The 22,560-nt window shown below is 46.1% G+C and overlaps 1 protein-coding gene across 16 annotated transcripts in view; it reads right to left on the reverse strand.

The window, feature by feature from the left end:
• Positions 1 to 22,560, reverse strand: part of COL6A3 (collagen type VI alpha 3 chain) — a 113,179-nt gene that overhangs the window by 85,642 nt on the left and 4,977 nt on the right. For all 16 annotated transcript variants that reach the window (XM_083471352.1, XM_083471364.1, XM_083471366.1 and 13 more), the window contains exon 2: positions 2,063 to 2,204. In XM_083471352.1, coding sequence (XP_083327478.1) covers positions 2,063 to 2,153 — 91 coding nt within the window. In that variant the 5' untranslated portion in view covers positions 2,154 to 2,204. The remainder of the gene's footprint in view (positions 1 to 2,062; positions 2,205 to 22,560) is intronic.

Consider the following 22,560-nt stretch of genomic DNA (forward strand, 5'->3'; position numbering starts at 1 on the left):
GAAACTTCTTCCAAAGGAATATTCCCTAGATATGGGATTCCCTTACCTAAGCAGGACGAGCAAACACCCTGATGCGTTCATGTGTCATCCTTTCCCAATGACTTTAAGTCATACTCAAAACCTGTTGATCCAGTGGTAGCAGCTCCTGAATAGGTCACTGAAGAATACAGGGGCAGTTTGACTGTTGATTCTGTTGGCTGCATTTGTGGGAATTGAAGTTATCCCACTTGCAAGGTTAACAGCCTTATTGTAACATTGGCTGAATCTGCAAATAACTAGAGCTATAGAAAAGTCCACCCCACATGCTACGTTAGCACAATGCTGAAAATTATCACACTGCACTAGTAATGGGTAGGTTTTTTTGTACTGATTTAAAATGTCAGTCCATGAAATTATTTACATGCTTCTTACAGAAAAAAAATGAAACATCTGAACCATTTTTCTGAGTTTATCTGAAGACTTAGGAAGTGCCTTGCGAACCTGCTACCAGTTTTTAAAAAAACCAAAGACCCAAAGACCTCCTTCTTCCCTTTACATGCCTATGAAGAGACAGTGGGAAGAGGAGCTGTGTTTCGCTCCCATACTGCCTCTGCTTCCGTCACCAGGTTGCTTAGGCTGCAAGAATCCTTGGGAGAACTACCTCTACCACAATCACCTGGGAATTCTGCCTTAGCATTTGACTAATCAGTAGGGCAGAGGGAGGAAATGAGGGGGAAAGCGACTGCCAACCACCACCTGACAAGTAAGCAATGACAAGCAAGTAATGGCAGAAAACAAATCACTGGAGCGGGGTGGGGGTCACAACACTGGCTTCCTGGCAGCGGGGTTCCTGCTGCTTGCCAAGGGAGGAAGAAGGACAGTGGCTGGGAGGTCAGCGCAGGGTGGGTCCACCACTGGAGTCCATTTGCCAGTGCACCCAACCTGTGCCAACCTCTGCACTTTCCCTCCCACCTCCTCCAAGTAAGCAGCAGTGACCCTGCTGCCAGAAAGCTAGCATTGTGCCTCTCCACCCCCTGCCCACCCAGGGAAAGCCACTTCTGCATAATGGGAAGCAGGGATAGTGCCTGGTGGACTGGGGTCTGGCACAGAGGGCTTTGGCGGACAACAAAGGCTGGCAGCGTCAGGGAAATGTGGAAATTATTTTCCAACTGGAATTTTGATCCAAGGCAGGAAAGAATTCTGGGGTTTTAAAAGCTCACTGGAATTGCATGCCAATAATTGGTAGGGGAAAAAGAATGGTATAAAGACTTACTACAATCACCCCTGTGCAATAGCCCTCGGATATTCTGCAATACTACTTAGCACATTAGAACATTAGTCTCAGACTAATTTTTGATCACTTTTGAAAGGGAGTGGGAATAGTTTCCTCTTTTGTATTGTAATAATGAGAATGAGGGTGGAAGGTGGAAGACTTCCATGGCCAACAGTATCCATATTTTTCCTGTGCTACGTATGTATACCAAGAGCGACACTGGCCGTGTTTGGATGTAACTTTAAACCATAGTTTAACACAGTGAACCTTGGCAAGCCTCAAGATGACATGCTCCTCCTTCCCCTTCCATTTCAGATTAACCACAGTCAGTGAAAACAAAAGAAGTTCATAAACTATGGTTTGAAGTTGGCTTGTTTCTACCAACCATAGTTAAAATGAACTACAGTTTGTCATGGCAAGTGGTGAATAAACTAAAACAGAGACAAAATTTTCTGAGCTCTGCGTGGCTGTGCTGGAGGAAGAGAGAGCTCACAAGCCTAAGGCTTGTTTTGAAAATTAAGCTTGGTATATCCAAATCAGCCTACTATTTCTACCAGTAAGCAAAGGTAAGGAAAAAAGAGGTTATACAGGGGCAATTACTTAATTCACAGAGATCTGTCTCCAGGCTCTGTCATGGGATCGCTGCAATGAATGTGTTTATGGAAACGCAACAGAGTTTCAGGGATATGAAGCTGCAGTTGGTACAACTGATTTGAACAAATATTTGTTAGGGCCCAAAATACATGTCCTCACTCTCTGCCAAATTCAAGACATCAAAAAGCAAGTTACCTAAAGATAATGGCAACTTACCAGCTCCTTGCTGCTGGGCATCAGCATTATGGTAGCCTGAGAGTAAAAGACAAAAGATGGTTGCTAAAGGCAAATGCCGGTGTTTCCTCATTTTCTTTTTTTAGGTGGGTTGGCTAGTTTCTCAAAGCACCAGTTCTTAGATCTGAAAAGAAACAGAGATGCTGTCAGGAAAATTCCTACGGAACTTCAAATGGGAAATCTACATAACTCACTCATTCCACGAACCAAGCACACATACCATAATGATTTTGCGTTTGCTATCAAGAACTGTTTTCAATCATGCAACAAAAATGAAAACTAGGCCATCAGTATTTACTTCTGGGCCACTCAGCCTACGATTGTTACTGGCACAAATAGATTCTGTCTTCTAGGATGAGAAAGTCATCGGCTGAGCCGCCTTCCTGCCCAGAGGTTCTTGGGAGGGAGCTACGGCACCTCAGAGCTCTGTTACCTCTCCAGCTTATAAAGTAAGATGCAAGGAAACCTCCCATGCCCTCCCTTCTCCCAGGTTCCTCTTCCTCCGAGCCTTGTGCTGATAAGAGGTGACATGGCTGAGCTCCAAAGACTGTAGCCCACTGATCATCATCCAGATTCATCCAGGCTATGCTGGCACAAGGTGTGTAATGCCAAGGTCTGAAAAAGGGTTGCGCTCCTCCAACAGGATTCTGTGCCTGAAGTTATCCCTGCCCCATGAAGATGGAGAAGCCTCATTCCAATTAGCCAAAAGTGTTTCAGCGTCTCAACTTCTCTGCCAGTTTAACTCAGCACATGCAACACAACATGAAAGACAAGGAAGTCTGAGCTCCTTAACGACAAGCAACATGTTTCTGTAACAAAAATAAACAACTGTCAAAAACAAACCAGTTGGAAATGAAAGAGTTCCAGATCACTTAAAATTTTGAAACTCTGCACTATCTTGTCAGTGACAGCTGCTGAAGAGTGGAATGGACTCCCTCAAAAGTTGGTGGAGGTTTTGGGGCAGAGGTTGGATAGTCATCTGTCAGGAAACTTTTAGTTCTGGCTCCTGTTTTGCAGAGGTTGGACTAGGGTGCCCCTGGGGTTCCTTCCAATTCTTTGGTCTGAGAAGTTAAATCACACAGTCCAACGCATGCACAGCTAAGGTTAACGACTACAGATTGCATCAATAACTTCTTGCAGAATGTATCTGGTTTGATGGAAATGAGGAAGAAACCTCCAGAATCATAAGGCCTCAAAATCATTAGAACAGCTATATAGGAAGAAATCGGTCAGGCACTCTGCATGTGCCCACTATATAGCCAATAAAAAATAGGTTGCCATCCAGAAAACAAAGTAGGTTAGCATAGATCCAGAATGGCTCCTTGGCGTGTGAGCGACCAACTTGAACCCAGATGCATCTCTTCCCCTCTTGGAACTACAGGGCCAGCACAACCTCTCCTTTGTGATCATTTCCCTTATGTGGTGCCACCACTCACTACAGTTGGAGTCCAGCTTAGCGATGTTCTTCCATCCGGAGTCCCCAGATCAGTGTTTCCTCAAACTTGGGTCCCCAGTTATTGTTGGACTACAACTCCCAACATCCCTAGCTAGCAGGACCAGTGGTCAGGGATTATGGGAGTTGTGGCCCAACAACTGCTGGAGGGCCGAGTTTGGGAGACCCAAGTTTGAGAAACCCTTCCCCAGATGTTGCTGGATTACCACCCCCACAAATGCAGATCATGTCCATGGGGCAACATCCAACGTCAAGCTGCCCTCTTTGTGCCATGCCATCACCCAGCTGCCTACAATTCTGAATGTGCCTGGAGTCCTACTTGTAACTGGAAAACTTGTATTACATACACAGACAGAATCTCTTCAGACAACTGAAAGAGCAGAGGGGCAGGAATCCCAGAATGCACCCCATCCCCCCAATTCTGTCCTCACATGTTCTTTGGCATGCCTGAACAGGCCTGCAGAGTGAGGGAAAAGTGGTGTAGAAGGGAGCTTCAGCACAATCACTTGACATATACTGTACACCTTTCTTGGCTTTCTACTTGCTTTCATAAGCACATAGACTGAGGGTTAAAGAATTTGGGTTGCAATCCAGGATACATTTACCTGTGAGTAAATCTCATTGGGCCAATTGGGGTAGGTACAATGGGCTGTCAGGTTGTTATTATTATTATTATTATTATTATTATTATTATTATTATTATTATTACTACTACTACTACTACTACTACTGCTACTACATAGGATTCTATCCAAGGTTAGACCTACTCAAAGCAGGCCATCAACATTAATGGACATGACTAGGTTCATTGATTTCAATGGGTTTATTATGAGCAAAACTTAGTTGGATGCAACCCAAAGTCTGGAACAGGAACTGAGGTAGTTCGACTGCATAGGGAAACAGAAGTAACATATTCAGGGATAAAAACTCAAGGAGGAAAAGAAAATGAAATGCTTGAAGACGTTTGTGTCCTCCAGATTGGTAAAAGGCTTCCTTTTGCCGCCCGTTTCCTCTTTCAAGCAGAGTAGGAATTATCCCTGATCTTCTTGTGTTCAGAGGCGAATCTGCTTGGCCCGCAGGCTCTCTTTTCTGTAGGCATTCTTCCTCTTCCCTCCATAAACGCTTGAAAGTATTCGCAGGCCAAGCACTTCATCTGTTGGCTCTTTAATTATACAAATATGGCAATGGACGCAGTTTTCTCCTTTGAAGGAGAATGCATATGCAGCTGTAACTCATGTAATGCCGTTCGTTCCCTCCGAAGAACAAAGTTTTGAGGGGGGTGGGGGTGTTCTTCCTTGTGATCCAAGAACACAGCTGAAGAATATATTACACAAACATGCGCTGATGCACTGCCAATAAACTCAGATGTGAAAAGTGATGGATGTGGCGTTTCACAGGGAGGGAATGCTGCCATTCAGGTCACAGTCCATATGGTGGGGGCTACTCCAAAGCAAAAGGCCATAAGGACAGGAATTGCTGGGCAAGAGCCAGCCCAGGCCTCCTCCCAGTTGCTCTCCACTGTGCATACATCACTGCAGCTGCACACTCTGCAAGCTGTGGGTGGGAAGGTTCGGCTGGAGCAGGAGTCATGGCGAGATCCGAAGAGAAGGGAGATCCAGACGGGACCCAGACCAGCTCTTCTCTCACATTTCAGCCCAGTTTAGTTTTGCTGCTCATTGTCTGGGTCTAGGTACTGTATGCACTTAAAAAGTACATTCTTTTCCTCAAAGAATTGGCACTGTAGTTCATCCCCCACAGAGTTATAATTCCAGCAACTCTTAGCAAACTACAGTGCCCACAATTCTTTGAGGGAGGAAATGTCATGAGCCCCTTGGAGGTGACATGGAGGCGCTGGTCAGATCTCTAGGAGGAATGCGAAGACCTCAGAGATGGGGGAGGCAGAAATGGCACCCCAATAAGTCTCTGATCCTGGTGTTGTAAACAAAATCTGCCCGTACAGAGTCCTTAAGTGGGTTCCCTATCGGTAGGAGAAAATAACAGAGGCCAACCAGAGAATATTGAGAAGCAAAGCAGCCAGTAAGCTTGATCTTTATTAAACTGTTGCGACAGAGTCCTCACTCATCACATGCAGGAGGGAGGAGCAACCCAGAACAATGGCGTACAAGCCCTTATACAGACTCTTTGAAATTGCTATCCTGTAAGCTTAAGGCCACCCCCAATACATCATTCATACATCACTGACAGCAGGAAACCTGTTGATGGGTTTACCTGGAGACCCTGGTTATTCTTTTGTGATGATAAATACTTAATTCCTGAGTCCAGGTCACAGGCTCACCCTAAAAGGTACCGGTAAAGGGACCCCTGACCATTAGGTCCAGTCGTGACCGACTCTGGGGTTGCAGCACTCATCTCGCTTTACTGGCTGAGGGAGCCGGCGTACAACTTCCGGGTCATGTGGCCAGCATGACTAAGCCGCTTCTGATGAACCAGAGCAGCACACGGAAACGCCATTTACCTTCCCGCCAGAGCGGTACCTATTTATCTACTTGCACTTTGACATGCTTTCAAACTGCTAGGTTGGCAAGGAGCAGGGACCGATTCAAATCACTGACCTTCTGATCGGCAAGTCCTAGGCTCTGTGGTTTAACCCATGTCCCTATTCATATCCAAATGTACCCTTAAGGCAGGATTTGTGAACATAGACAATGGGGAGGTTTTCCCATTTCCTTCCTCCTTGCAGATAGACATTTGAGGTCAATTTGGGAGAGTCAAAATGGTTTCAGGACTATTTCCCTGTACTATTTCAGACACATGGCTTACATGCTTATGCATGTGTTTGCCTTGTAAATTTATGAACATTTAATTTATATATTTGAGACCTTAAATTCTTATAACACTGGGGAGGGATCCAGGGACCTGGTGGGGGGTGTGGCAATCAGGATTCAGGGGCGGGACCAAGCAGGTTGTCAGAGGGATGTCCCACTCTTCGACATCAGGCCTTCCTAGCCTGACACCTCCACCTGGGAAGCCACTTCTGGAGCACCTTCTCCTTTCAGGGAGGCGTTGATCCCTTCTAGAAGGCAACTGAGAGTGAATCTGATGCTGAGCCAGCCTTGACTCTGACTCTGTCTCCATGGACACGGAAACGGCATCACCAGCAAAAACAAAGGCCACAGAGCCCACCCGCCCAAAGGAGCGTTGCTTTGCTTGCCCATTCTTGGGACTCCGGCTGCTTGCCACGCACATGGTTGTGCCCACCCACTCTTTAAAAGGATAGTGCGGAGGGGGGCATTGTTTGTTGGGTCAGTTGCTTCATAATGTGTCTGAACCTCCTACGTACCTGCTGAGCCCGGCAACCTCTATTTTGCCTTAAGGGCTGATATGATTTGAGCACAAAAGCCTTGGGCAGAATTTGAGCTGGGAATTGGAGTTATTAGTTCCGCGGACAGGGACAGGGCAGAAAGTGTGATTTGTGGTGACTTTAAAGGGGTTGGCTGCATATACACTTAGGAGTATTCATGTTCTTATCTTCCAGAATCATCTTCCAAAGCAACTAATCTATTCCCAGCTTAAGAACGGAAAGCGAAATGCTAGTGAACAACAAAAGAGGTTTAAGACACTCTCAAGGCAAACCTAAAAAATGCAGTATAAGCACGGATAATTGGGACACACTGGCCTGCAAGTGCTCCGCTTGCAGAATAGCCTCTACCAAGGGTGTCATGGACTTTCAAGAGCACAAACTCAGGATGAAAGGGAGAAACAAGCTAAGAGGAAGGTGTATTTGGCAAAACCTCACTGTGATCAACTCCTGCCTGGAAACCTATGCCCCACTGTGGAAGGATGTGCAGATCCAGAATTGGCCTCCACAGTCACTTGCAGACACACCGTTAAGACCACATTCATGGAAGACAATCTTACTCGGCTATGAGTCATCACCGAAGAAGAAGAAGAAGAAGAAGAAGAAGAAGAAGAAGAAGAAGAAGAAGAAGAGTGTTCATTGTACTTGTCACTTTATATTATTAACTAAGTGGCTTCTGAACACCTCAGGTTTGCTGCCATCTCATAGAACCATAGAATTGCAGAGTTGGAAGGGACCTTAAGGGTAATCTCATCCAACCTCCTGCAATGCAGGAATCTCAGCTATGACAGATGGCCATCCAACTTATCCTATACGTGAGCAATCCAGTCTCTATAACAATCCCATCTAGATGAATGTAACAGTTAAACTAGTAGGGATGGAACAGTTTGGCTATTATTTTATGGCCTTGACCTCTTTTGTAATTTCTCTAACAACAGTTCAGATGCTGGTTCAGATAATCCACCTACTCCAGCATCTTCCTTCCTACTTGTAAAGTGAACCAGCTGCTTCACAAGTAGGAGAAAGGGAAACAGATTGGTCCTGCTGTTGCTTCAAAGCAGCCCAAATGCGTCAGCCTTTCTTCTTAGGGAAAGTTCTCCAACCACGCAATTATTTCGGTTTCCCTTTTCTGCAACTTTTACAACACCTTTTTGGAATGGGATGATCAGAATTTCACACAATATTCTAAACGTGGTTGACACCATATTGTATGGTGTAAAACAATGTTTGAAAGTTTTAGTTCAGTCCCCTTCCTAATGACCCCTAGCATGATCCACTGATCTATCCTCCAAGAGCAAATGTCATGCTAGCTTGGACACTTGGGTTAGTTAAGTGACAGAGGTGACAGTTTACTGCGGAAGGGAAAATGCCACTCAATGCAATCCATTGCCTTTTTGAGCCATGTCTGTTTCTCCCAGAGTAGTTCCTCCAAGTTAATAAAGTATTAAGAATCCTGCTGGATCATACCAAAAGATCTTTGAATTCAGAGACCGATCTCCAATGTAGCAAGCCACATGCCTCCATTACGCCTGTAAGAAGGACATGAAAGTGGTCACACTCCCCTGTGGCTTATCCCCCATATCTGATATTCTTCTTCTTCTTTCTTTTTTGGCAATCACTCGCAGCCAAGTAAGATTGTCTTCCATTAACACGGTTTTAACAATGAGTCCGTAAGTGACTGTGGAGGCCAATTCTGGATCCACACATCCTTCCACAGTGGGGACACTGGTTTCCAGGTGGGAGTTGATCATGGTGTGGATTTGCCAAGCATGCCTTCCTCTTAGCACGTTTCTCCCTTGCATCCTGAGTTCAAGTGTCTTCAAAGCCCACGACATCTTTGGTAAAGGCTGTTCTCCAATTGGAGTGTTTTCCAAGTGTTTTCCAATTGTTGGTGTTTATAAGCGTTTATAATAGTAGCCTGTTGGTTTTGGTGAGTTTTATTCAAAGGGTTGAGAGCCGCTCATTAATGCTGATATGGACTTCTGACAGGAGCTTCACAAGATCGTTTTTTATAGCAAAGCCTACCCCATGTATTTGATGTTCTTGTTGAGATAGACATTTCCAGAAGAATGTGTAGCCTCCTTTTTCTTCCTTCAGTTGACCCTCGCCTGCTCTTCGAGTCTCCTGAAGCACTGCAATATCAATGTTAAAACGTCACAACTCTCTTGCAATGATGGCAGTTCTGCGTTCAGGACCCTCGTTATCTGTGTTATCCGACAAAGGCCGTATATTCCATGTTCCAAAGTTCAACTGTCTTTTAAAACTGCTAGGTGGTGACCCCACTGGGCGCGGTTATCTAGTCAGTGGAAAAGGGAGGCAGACTATGTTTAGGGCGTCTTTTCTAGCCCCTCCCCCTTTTCGGGGTGAGCAGAGTGGATCCTAAAAAGGGCTGCTAAGTCTTGGATACAGCTGTCAAGCTGCTCAACTGCTTTGTTCCTTGAGTCAGAGTGACTGAATCTGTATCCACTGCCCATGTGCCGTTTCATGGCTAGGGGCTTCCAGATTTCACGATCCTGCCCCCGTTACCATTTGCTGATCACCATGGGACTTCTTTGGGTTTGGGTTTGGGATGGGTTTTTGGAAGACGCCTGTGCGTGAATTTGTTTTATGTGTGTAGATCAGTGCACGCTGACCAACGCAGTCTTCGCAGTAAGGCTCTGTTCCAACGGCATGAGTAGTCACGACGACCGGTAGATTTTTATCTGCTGCAGCCTTCATCTTCCTTCACAGCCATTGTAACATACCTCTTGTTATCATCTGCCTGCTCTGCCATTGAGGACTTCTTGGATCATTCTTTGTCTAGCTCCTTGCCTTTGACCTTACCGCCTTGGGTGACCCTGCTGGGAATATGAGATTCCCAATGGCTTCACTCACAAGGGTTATAGGAACGTGCAAGCCCACTCACCACGACAAGGTGATGATCCAGCAAGTGAGATCTGATATTCATGGGTATACTGACTAGAGCAAGAGATCATCATAAAGCAAGAACAAGAGATCATACTTTCGAAATTGCTCATTGTTTCTTTGTCCCAGGACACCTTACTGCAACCTTTGACCTTTTTACACCAGGCACAAACTCATCAGGCTTTCAAAAAGCCAGAGGCATACCTAGGGTCCCTTGCGCCCTTGGCAAGGGGCTATTTCAGTCCACGCCCCCCTGCCTTTAAAAATCACTTTACCACACTAGCAACATTAGAGATTACTACATTTTGTGCGGCCCAAGTACTTTGCAGCATCCAGAGGGAGGGTGAGGAGAGGGGAAGGGCGGGGGGAAATGCCCACCTTTGTGCCATGGTTCAAGGAGGATAGGAAATTTCTTCCACATTTGATCTTGCTGCAACAGCAGTGGCACATCACCAGACGCCTATACATCATACACTCCACAGTCTGACAGGTGGTTTTTGCACACACCCACACCCACACACACCCTGGGCCTGCACCCCCCTTGGGGGCCGATTTCACCAACCTGACATGTGGAACCTGCGATGCAGACAGTGGTTAGCTAAGGACAAAGAACACTGTGGTTGGGTTAGGTCAAGGTAGGTCTAGCAATAGCCGGTCAGATGGTATCAGGAAAACTACAGGACATGGCATGAAGCAGTCCCTTTCCACTGTAGGCTTCCAGCTGCTGGTATTCAAAAGTACACTTCACCTGAAAATATGGAGGTTGTACCATTTAACTTTGATTCCTCATAGTCACCACTAGCCTTATCCTACAGAAATTTGTCTCATCCCATTTAAGACCCTTCTTAGACAGCGTTCATCACCACATTCTGTGGCAGGAAATTCCACTAAGGGGGCATTCTCAGTGGTGGCATCCTGACTTTGGAATGCTCTCATTTTCCAGAGGTGACTAGCACCGATACCAAGGGAGTTTCAACACCATGTGAGAACATGGTTATTTGCCCAAGCATTTGTCCCTCCCTTGGCTGACGCATACTGATTGGTTTTATATTAAATGGGATATTGTTTTATTGTATTTTAATGTTGTTCTTCACTATGGGATGGTAAGAAAGACTGAATTACAAAATATTTTATTTTTGTTCTTTTGATAAATGGTCAGCATCGTATGGGTAATTCTTGGATCTGACTAGAGAAGGAAACAGGAGATACGTTACAACACAAGCTTCTGGGCAAAAATGTTCTGCCATATGAGGAGGAGGAGGAGGAGGAGGAGGAGGAGGAGGAGGAGGAGGAGGAGGAGGAGGAGAAGGATGCTAGAGAGGGGGAGCCCAGCCTGTTTTGTCCCCTGAGGCGATATGGGAATGTGCCACTCCCTGGGCACATTTTCTGGATTGAATTAAAAAACAACAGGCATGAAAGCTCACGCCCAACCCAAGCTCAGTTCCCAGGTCAGACCTGATCTGGGGGCAGAGTGGAGGAGAGTCGGTGGTCAAGAACTGCCACCTCTTTCCTCAGCTGGGTTGTGCCACGCACAGATATGCCACACTGGAGAGAGGTTGCGGCGCATGAGGAAGCTGCCACTTCCTTGTGCCTGGCCCAGCAGCTCTGGCGGAGAGAGAAGAATGGGTGGCAATTCTGCCGCCACTCTCCTGGAATGTGGCATGAGAATGCACTGCCTGCATCACTTTGCGAGGTCAGCCGCAGTGGGCCGGACTTCCATGTGCTCTGCCACTGGTGGCATATGAGACGCTGCCTCTTGCACTTCTGCTGCCTGATGTGGGTGCTGCACTCCTGCTGCTGCTTCTGGAGCCATAACTTAACACCAAGGGATCCAGACTGGGGGACAAGTTGTGGGTGAACATATCAGATGATACAGCGATTCTTCAAACAGCTCTTGTTTATTCACAGGCCAGAAAAGAACTGAACTGAAGGGTTCAGCCAGCCTGCTTATATAGAGCTCCACTAGAACGCAACAGTAACCACTTTCTGTAACTATCCAATCACTGAACGTCACTTTCAATCCCTTATTTGCATATGTGGACCTGAGTGAAAAGTATCCCCCTGCTGGCCCAGGGTGAGAACTTCAGTACATAACACCTTGCTTCCCCGAAACCTTGAAACACGTGGAAACTTAAAAGCCTGAAGCCTCTTAAAGGCAAGGAGATTTTCTAGGCAAGTGCCACACATTTGTTCACAAAATTACTTGGGGCCTTTACTTAACGATGGCAATAGCTTTCCTTCCCATTCATCACGAAGAGTAGTTTATTCAGTGCTATGAGTAGGTTTCTGGAGGAGTTTCTGGTCTGAGAAGGGATATTAATCTCAGGCTATAATGCAAATGTTTACTCACCCACGGCACACATTAGAAACTGTTCCTGATGCTACAGTGTTTATGCAACTAGTATTTAACATGCTCAAACACGAAAGCTTGATTCTGAGTGGGGACTCAGAATTTAGAAGATGGGTAGGCAAACTAAGGCCCAGAGGCCGGATTCGGCCCAATCACCTTCTATAAATCCGGCCCACAGGTGGTCCGGGAATCAGGGTTTTTACATGAGTAGAATGTGTCCTTTTATTTAAAATGCATCTCTGGGTTATTTGTGGGGCATAGGAATTCGTTCATTTTTCTTCTTAAAAATATAATCTGGCTCCCCACATGATCTGAGGGACAGTGGACCGGCCCCCTGCTGGAAAAGTTTGCTGACCCCTGATTTAGAAGAAGAATAATGTGGGTGGAAATTCTGCAGTTAAAACTATGAAGCAAAACCTTCCATGAGATTGCTGCCGGGCTGATTTATTCCCCCCCTGCCTCATAGATCTTTTTTAGGTCTGTGGCCTAGTTATCTCTGAGATGGTTACCATGCACCAGGGCTGTGAACATATCAGTTGACGCTGGGAGTGTGGGTGGTGCTCCTGCATACATTTCATTTATTTTTATTTGAAGGCGAGCCTGTTAGGATGTTTCCGTTCCACCTTAAAAGGGAGCAGGCTTTTGTAAGTAACAGAGTCTGCGCATGTCCTAGTCACAGGATGTTTATGTCTGCTGTTGTTTCCTTTCGTTTTTGCTCAGTCGGCTCAGACACGCTGACAGAATGGACGTGTTTTCTTTTGTTCTGTTAAACGCTAAATAAAGTCTGTAAATTATGCTCTTCTGCTCTTCTGTGATGCAAGCTTTCGGCTGCGTTTCTGCTGATAAAGAGGGTGCACCAGCCTAGGAATGATGCCAGGAATTTCCAAAGGCTTTGTGTCGCTAACTGTTGGATCTGCGTGAGTACGGGAGGCCGATGGACGTCCAGAACTCCGGCTTGGGGGCTCATGATGGACACTATCTCCCTGGCAGTTTCCCAACAACAAGGTTTCGGGCCCAGATTCACGGCACCTACAGGAGAGTAAAGCTGCAACAGACTGCGTTTGGGAGGTATGAAGGGGGGAAAAGCGAAAGGGACGGACGCTTTTTCTGTTATACCTCGGCAAAGAGCCTTTGATCTACGGCAAGGCTTAATTGGCCTGGGAGCCGAGCCAAAAAGGCTTCGTGATTAATGGCTGCCAAGATAAGGAGTCTTTCAACTTAAAATAGACTCGCGGCTAAAGTAAAAGCTGGAATGGAGCTTTTCCAAGCTGATGGAACTGCTCCGTGTCTTAAGTTACATGGGCAGAATTATGAACCCTGGGCAAAATGGTGTGAGAGTTTACTGCGTCAGTTTGGGGTGTGGCATGTCGTTTTTGAAGCCCCCCCAGTTCCTCTGACAGAGAGATGGAAAGGCCAGAATTCGAAAGCGATTGACATAATAGTCCTATCCGTATCTCTTGAGGAAATTAAGACGCTGGCTGGCAACACCACTGCACGTGCAATGTGGTCTGCTTTAAAAAAAGCTCACAAGCCAATAATCCCAGCCCAGAGTTTGACTGCATCGGAGGTCCTAGCTGTTTCCCAGAATGCGAATGAGTGCAGGGATGCTGAGGGCACCGGTTGCAAGCTGCAGGGGGAGCTGACCGTCACGTCGTCCCAGGCAGCATTCCAGCCTCCAGGGGGAGCCAAGGAGTCGGCAGCTGAGAGCTCTGGTTCTCATGGGAACCAAGGCCATCGCCTTTGCAGAGGCCGGAAAGGCAAAGGTAAACAGAGCCACAGGCAGACACCTGCAGATGGCCAGGAGCAGAGGGAGGGTGAAGAGCCCGCGCAAGGGAAAAACAAAGCGTTGTTTACTGGCACAGCTTCACCAAAGGCTAAAGGCACGTCTGCAGATGGCCAGAAGCAGGGGGGCGAGCTGCAAAAGCCCACGTCAGTGGAAAGCAAGGTTTTGCTTGCTGGCACAGCTTCACCAAAGGCTAAAGGCAAGTCTGCTGGCCAGGAGCAGCAGGGGGGCAAGCTGCAAAAGCCCAAACCGCTGGAAAACAAGGGTTTGCTTGCTGTAAAGACTGCTCCAACAGCCAAAGGCGACTTTGTTGTGGATTCAGGCTGCACGCGCCACATCTCCAAGGACAGGCATCTCTTTATCTCCTTCAAGCCTCAGGAAGGTGAGATCCACCTGGCTGATGGAAGGACGTTGCAAATTGCTGGAGAAGGGACTGTGAGACTTGCAAGTTTGCACACAACCATCAGCGGTGTACTGTATGTTCCAGGAGCTGCGAGCAACTTGTTGAGCGTCCCACAGCTTACTGGGCGTGGTTTTCAGATTTCCTTCAAGAGGAGCGTCTGTGTCATCAGTAAAGGCAAAGAGGACTATTTGCATGCAAAGTTTATGGATGGTTTGTTCCATATAACTTATGATGACACTGCTATTGTTTCTAATGCTGATTCTTGTTGTGTTGCACAAACTAACAAAGTTCTTCATGCAGGTTGCATTCATGATGCGCATCGAAGGTTTTGTCACCTCTCTTGGAAGGCACTGGCCAAGATGCCAGAGGTGGTTGAAGGTTTGAACATCAAACCCTGTAAATTTCACATGAAATGTGTATCTTGTGCAGAGAACAAGGTGAAGGTTGCTCCAAAAGGCAAGGAGTCTAGCAGGCAGGCTTCCAAGCCCTACCAGCTAGTGCATGCGGACCTGGTTGGTCCACTTGCGCCCTCTATAGGAGGAGCAAGGTACTTCATGATTCTGATTGATTCTTTTTCCAGGTACATTCATGTGTATTTGCTCGAACAGAAATCGCAAGCGTTTCCAAAGTTTAAGGAATTCTGTGCTTGGTTGGAAAATGTGCACGGTAAACGTATTTCTTGTTTTTTTACTGATCGGGGCGGGGAGTTCACTTCTCAGCAGTTTGAAGCTTTCCTGACTGAGAAGGGAATCCAGCATGACATGTCAACGCCCAGATCGCCATGGATGAATGGGCTTGCGGAGAGAGCAAATCAAACATTGCTGCAAGGAATCAAGACCTTGTTGCATGATGCCAATCTCCCTGATCAGTTTTGGGGGGAGGCTCTGGGGAATTTTGTTTATTCTTTTAATCGCAGATTGTCATCACCCATTGGTTGTACCCCCTATGAGAAGATGTTTGGTAAGAAACCCAACACCAAACACATGAGAATTTTTGGTTCAGACATGTGGGTACGCACACAACAAACCAACAAGCTTGGGAAGCGTGGGGCACATGGTTTGTTTATGGGGTACGAAAAAGGTGCATACAGGGTATGGATGACTGACTCTAAATCCATTAAGTTCACAAGGAGTGTTGAGTACAATCCTAAGTGGGGGGAAAATGTGGGAATTTTCCAGAGTTACCCAGAGGAGGATGAAGGTGATGTCAAGCAAGCAGCTAAAGATGAGAAAGCTGCTGCTGATGAGGATGAGGATGATGCTGATGAGGATGAGGATGAGGATGATCAGAGTTCGGATTCCAGTTCAGTGGGCGGCGCTGCTGCTGATGTCAGTGAAAGTGATGACACAGCAGACTACCAGAGCGCAAAAGCCTCAGTCAGACCATCTGATGCGTCTGACAATGAACTGGAAGAACCACTGTTCACCATTGGTCACTTTTCTCCTAAGAAAGAGGAGATGAGTCCAGAAGACTTGCGTCTAGTACGCAGATCTGAAAGGGCGACCAAGGGCAGACCTCCAAAGAGGTATGCTGATGAGTTTGCTAAGACAGCAACTGCTGTTCTTAGTAGAACAGTATGGGAGCCTTCAAGCTTCAAAGAGGTTCAGGAGTTGACCTCTAAAGATGCTGAGCCTTGGCTTAATGCCATGAAGGCTGAAGTTGATTCCTTGAACAGGAACCAAACTTGGGAATTGGTACCGGTAGTCCCAGGAATGAGACTGGTTGGCAGCAAATGGGTCTTCAAGGCCAAGACAGACCAGAATGGCAAGGTAGTCAGACACAAAGCCAGATTGGTTGCCAGAGGTTTTTCACAGGTACCAGGACAGGATTACCACGAGACCTACTCCCCCACAGTCAAATATGAGAGCATTCGGCTGATGCTCAAGGTCGCTGCGGAGGAGAAACTGCATGTTTCCCACCACGACATTAATACAGCTTTTTTGTACGGGATTTTGAATGAACAGCTGTTCATGCTTCCACCTGATGGGATGGAGATACAGAAGGGTATGGTCTGTAAACTGCGGAAATCCTTATATGGTCTCAAACAGAGTGCCAGGTGTTGGAACACAAAACTCACTGAGACATTGCTTTCTCTAGGTTTTCACCAGGGCAAAGCTGATCCATGTGTGTTTGTCAAGGAGGAGGGGCAAAACAAACTGTATTGTTTATGTTTTGTTGATGATCTTCTGATGTTTTGGAAGAATCAGGCTTTTTACCAAAGCACCCTAGCTCAACTGAAGGAGCACTTTGACATGAAGGATCTTGGTGAGGTATCCAACTATCTTTCTCTGCAGGTGGAGAAGGACCAAGCAGGTAATTTTCTGGTACACCAAACACAGAGGTTACAGAGGTGGTTCTAGATTACGGTTGCCATATTTCAAAAAGTGAAAATCCAGACAGCTTTTTTATAGTTTTGCCTAAATTTGTTGAGCTATTTCTGAGGAAAATCAGCAGAAATGACAATGCTGCCATGGGCTGCCATAGGGCCGGATTTTCCCAGACATTTCTCCGATTTCCGCCTGCTTGCAGCTGCAGTATTCCGGATATGTCCGGGAAATTACGGATCTAGATAGGCTGATATAATCAAGGGGCGGGGAGCCAAAATTTAAATTTTTCAAATCCATACAGTAGTTTGTGTGCAAGATTCATTAGTCTTCCAATTTAGACGGTTAAATCATTGGCCAGCAATCTCCTCAGCCTGAAGCAACTGATTTCCTGGATGTTTGTCCACTGAGATCTGGATCATCTACAGTTGTTCATTAATACTGATTAAATTATGCACAAGGCCATCAAGGGATCAGACCCCTCAGTCCACATAACAGCTTCTTGAATGCATCAAGATGACAGATGTTTCTCAGATAGTAGTAGATCAGTTTCAGTTAAAAAAGAAGTGTGCATCGGTTTCCCTGACAAAATTATGTAGCCTGGTGTGTGTGTTTCTTTTTTGCATAAAACACTTACTTTGAATTGAGGCACAGACTTCTTGGCAAGTGCCTAAGGATACTCATGCACAGAAGAGTAAGGCAAAATAAATAATTTGCTGATATCCCAGGGTATTACACCTATACTTTCCTATAGCTTTTACAGCGCCATACACAGCATGATTGCGATTGGATATGGAATTACTGCGGACCTCAAATTTCACACTTTTTCTTTAAAACTGTGAGTTTCTAGGCACCACACTCTTTTAGATTACAGTGGAACACAAACCAGAAAAAGATCCATTAAAAACCTATGTCAACCTGTCCAAACATGATTCATTTAGGGTTGTGCAGACACCACCCTAATCCAGATTTCCACAGGTCTGCTGCAAGAGGAAACATGCAGGAACAAAATCCACCATCAGTAACTGCCTGATCACCGAGAACAGCTGTGCGAGGGTCCAAGCTTGGGACCTGTCCAATATCAGGTCACTGTGGTGAATGGGACCTAGTGAAGTACCACCGATCAATCATGGGCTACCCACAGGACGGATACACATAATGAAATCCCACTGTCCCCTCTGGTGCAAAATATGGTAACGGGCTTGATGCAGGAAGTCTTGCCTGCTCAACTTCCTTGGCCTAGCAATCCAGTTTGATAGCTGTGTCTCATAACCCAGGGAGAAAGGGGAATAAAATGTTGCAACATTCAAATTGCTCTTTGCACATATAGCACACTTCATGCTGATTTTTTCTTTGCTCCAAAGAGATCACATGCGGCCCTACTCTTTGGATTTCTACCACAACTCAACTTCAGGCTCAGGTCATTATTCATTTATATGTCCCCTCTTGCAGTCTTTGCGCAGAGCCCAGATCAGCCACTGGGGACATTCGTAGTAGATCTCCAGAGAGGGTGAGACTGAGGAAAGAGGTTTTATCCAAGTGGTCTCCACAGGCCTGCATCAAGGCGCATTTAGCGAGAACCCTCTGTTGTGAAAAACCAAAGCCCAGAGAACAAGGCTTTGTCTGTTCAACAATAATAAGAAAAATAACTCATTTCTGCAGCCTCACACGTTCCTTTCCCATCTCAAGACACAAAGGCCAACACTTCCTGGCTCTCATATGGCTTCTTGCAGTGCATTTCTCAGGGCTTCTGTGCCCATGCCAGGCGAAAGTGCAAATAAACCAGAGGAGGGAGGAAGAAGGTCAAAGAAATAAAAGTGGCACTGTCATAAAGAAGACTTTTATTTATTTGTTTGTAAATGGTATTTATAACTAGGCTTTGCCTGTTTTCTGCTTCTGATGCCTTCAACGTAAGCTAGTAAGGGGCGGGGGGGATTATTTATGGAAAAAAGCAAGGAACTCCCTAAAAACTCAACAAGTCTTTGTATACAGCCACATATTTTACCAACCACCCTCCCTCCACCCATGCCACTCAGCATCTTAATGTGGAATACAGAACATTAGGATCTGGAAAAAATGATGGCACTCCAACGCTGGGCTTCTGAATCAGAAGGGAAAAAACCAGGTAACAGAGCTCGTTCAGTCCAGGAGAAAGTTTGTTGGAATTGGCAGATGCAGAACTAGATTCCTGCACAATCACGGGGTCAGTTGCCCCCTTGTATAGGGAAAAGAACATTGATCTGTGGCCCAGTCACACTTCTGCAAAATCCCCCTTGAAAAGCATGGCAGTTACACCTACTGCAGTTGTGGGCTTTGCCCTAGGAAAGCCTGTGAACGAGGTCAGACCCCTTCAGAAAAGTCATTTCCTTGAGAGCACAACTCTATAATGTATTCCTTTGCCCCTTTCTGCGGATCTTAGTGCTAAGTCAACTCAGATACTGCTTTCAGTGACGTACTAATTAAAGGATTTGATGTTCATTATTAAAATTTATTTCAGTGATCTCCATAAGCTTTGTGGCAACTCCTGTCTACAAAGATTGTGACAGTTCTCTTAGAATCAAAGAGTTGGAGAAGGCCTAGTCGCAACCTCCTGCTTTGACACACAGGAAAGCCTTCAGGTCTCTGCTGGAAGATGCCAGGGGAGGAAAAGACCACAGGGCCTCCCAGGAATTGGTTCATTTCTCCAATCTACTTTCTTACAACTTAAACCCCTTTAATCTATTCCTACCCTCTGAGGCAGCAGAGGACAAGTCTTTGGCCTCTTCTGTGTTACAGCCCTTCGGGACTCAGATATATAAGCTAGGCGCTAACTGACTCCTTAATGGCCACAGTTGCCATTTGGGGACCAGACAGCTTGAAAGTCATATTTTTCAAGACAACTTTCTGGTTCCTAAAATTCATTCTGATTGTGCAGATACCAGTACCAAATAAAATGGAACGATTACTTCCTGTGACTTGGAAATGATTCTTCTATGAATGGAACCAAAAAGCACATAAACCGTTTTTTTGCAGGCACATCACACTGCTGCTATGTTCAGTTAGCAAGATCATATCCACATGTATTGATGTTACCAGGGAAAGTACATCCCTATCCTATATCTGTGAGGTGTCTCTGCCTAAATGCAGACGTTTGCATTTGCCCTTGATTAACTTCATGCTGTAAATCTGCACCCTGGTTTTCATCCTATCCATATTCATTTGTTTTATTTCTGCCACCCAAGGTGTTGGCTGTCCCTCCCGGGCCTTTTATAAGTTTGACAAGTTTGCCCTTCATCAAAGTCATTGATAAATAAGTTGCAGAGAGGGGTTGCCAACCTTTTCGGACCTGTGGGCACATTTTGAATTTTGAGAAAGTGGTGTGGCCACCAGTCACAAAATGGCTCCCAAGGAGGAGGAAGGGCATTGCACCACAGAACACAGAGTCACCGCTGCGTCCACACACACACACACACCATGCCACCTCAGGCAGTCTTAGAATTACCATGGGAAGTCAACTATGCCCAGCTGTCCTGACTGTGGAGATCACACCATATTGATTTCTTACATAAACACAGCCCAGCACCAGGAAAAATGTATAAGGGACCATGCCCCACTCCTTCCCTTACACATAGTAGGTGCGCGCATGCTGACCACAGGCACACGTGCATCTCTCACTTGTTCGCTCACTCACTCACTCCTGTATGTGCACTTCATTCACATGGACACTTTTCTCTCTCTCTCTCCCTCTAGCCCTCTCTCTTACAGACCACATATTCACACGCAATCTTTCCTCACAGACCACACATACATGAGCAGCCCTCCCTCCCACGCATGCAGGCGGCAGCCACACATCTCCCCTTTTTCAGGCATGGGCATCCACAGGATGGCAAAGAGATGTTCATGTAAACACTGGAGCATGCTAACTGGCAAGTTTTGCCTCATAACTCAGATTCTAAAGATGCTAGCAACTTTCAGGAAGGAAGGAAGGAAGGAAGGAAGGAAGGAAGGAAGGAAGGAAGGGAAGGTAGGTTATGGGTGGGGTATAAATAATAAATTATTATTATTATTATTATTATTATTATTATTATTATTATTATTATTATTATTATTTATTCATCCTGGGAGCAACAGAGAAAGACTTTGCAGGTGCCATGGTACCAACAAGCTGTGGGTCCATATGAGAGTCCTATAATCTAGCCCACATTTAGTTGGTTCAATAACCAAAATATCATGGGGGAATATATTACCCTTTCAAAACAAACTTGCAACAAATTTCAGAGCAGGAACTAGTTATGCAAAGGATATTATTAATTTGTTGTGTGGAAAAACAGAAGGGTTCCAGAACCAGACCTGATTTCATGCACAGGTTTTGCCAGTAATAAATCCAACAAAAAAGCAGTATATCTGCTTCCCTTCAAACCCCAAAGCTTTAGAAATATATGGGACTCTATGGATCCAGAATGGATTGTAAGCAGCAACCAGGCCTTTGGGAACAAATATGTATGCCAACCAGCCTAGGTTTAATTGGTCCGCCACAACAAGAAAAGCCTGCCCTCCGTTTTTTGTTCACTGTTCTGTATATTCCCCCCACTTTCTACTTGTGGCACCTTTGAGTCTGCGTACTGCTGACCCCCCCCCCCCATCTAACCCCTGCCCACCAAGAGGCATGCCCAGCCCCACCTACTTATGCAAAAGAGTGCTCTGTTATCTTTTGCATGGTATATCAGGGCATCTTCGGGCTCTAGGAGTTTGGGGAAGAAGAAAGTATTGATCCTCACCCACAACACTGGAGGCGCCTCAAGGGCAGAGTGTGCAAGCATGCTTTGGTACTGCTTGGGGGGCCCAGTGTGGTGATGGGGGCACCACTGTAATTGTTCACCCTTTCTCCTAAGAATGAATGGCAGTTGTGCGTTGATATGTGTTAACCTCTAGGACACCATTGGAATGGGGATTAAACAGACTCCTGCTAATCCCACAGAAATCAGCAGGAGCCACTGAGAACTGACTCATAGCCCCCCTCTGGGTTCTGTTGGTTGCCCACACGGCAGCAGGCTCCCCAACCTGCAGGCTCTGACATGGCTGGATTACAACGCCCATCTTCCCTGACCTCTGGCCATGTTGGGAGTTAAGAGTCAAAAGCAGGCTTCCTCAACCTTGGCCCTCCAGATGTTTTTGCCTACAACTCCCATGATCCCTAGCTGGCAGAGCCAGTGGTCAGGGATGATGGAAATTGTAGTCTCAAAACATCTGGAGGGCCAAGGTTGAGGAAGCCTGGTCAAAAGCATTCTGCAGCGCCTTCAAAGAGTATGGCAGAGGCTCCGCCCATATGCACACTGGAAGAATCTGTTGTTGTCCCCCACACCATGGGATGCAGTGTGAGTGTGAAAGAAAGGAGCCTATATGCATACACTTGTAGGTGTGCAGGTCCCTTTCATTAAGCATGTAGACATCAAATCAGTGTACACTGGTACCTCTGGTTGCAAACAGGATCCGTTCCAAAGGCCCGTTTGCAACATGAAAAGAGTGCAACACGCCACGGCATCCCTGCACCTGCGCGGGTTGAGATTCGCTGCTTCTGCGCATGTGCATGACATCATCTTGCGCTTCTGCGCATGTGCGAACGGCAAAACCCAGAAGTAACCCTTTCTGGTACTTCCGGGTCGCTGCGGGGCGTAACCTGAAGGAACGTAACATGAGGTATGACTGCATGTGATGAGATGAATGGAGTGAATGAATTGAGGGTGAAAAAGTAACTAGCCCCAAAATGTTATAAGGGCAGAAGGGAATATCGAGAACAGGTAGGCAGGTAAAAGTTTTCCTCTGATGTGTTCTTCATTGTTCTTAAGCTACAGAGAAATCATTCCAAGAAAGTCTACTAAAGCAAAGCAAATAATAGGTGTGGCTGCTGTCACTTGTGGGATGAGGTGGAAAGGACATTGTTCGGGCCTCCACAAACCCACCCACC

The sequence above is a fragment of the Podarcis liolepis genome (assembly GCF_965112155.1).
Source record: "Podarcis liolepis genome assembly, chromosome: 1".
In the NCBI taxonomy this organism is placed as follows: domain Eukaryota; kingdom Metazoa; phylum Chordata; class Lepidosauria; order Squamata; family Lacertidae; genus Podarcis; species Podarcis liolepis.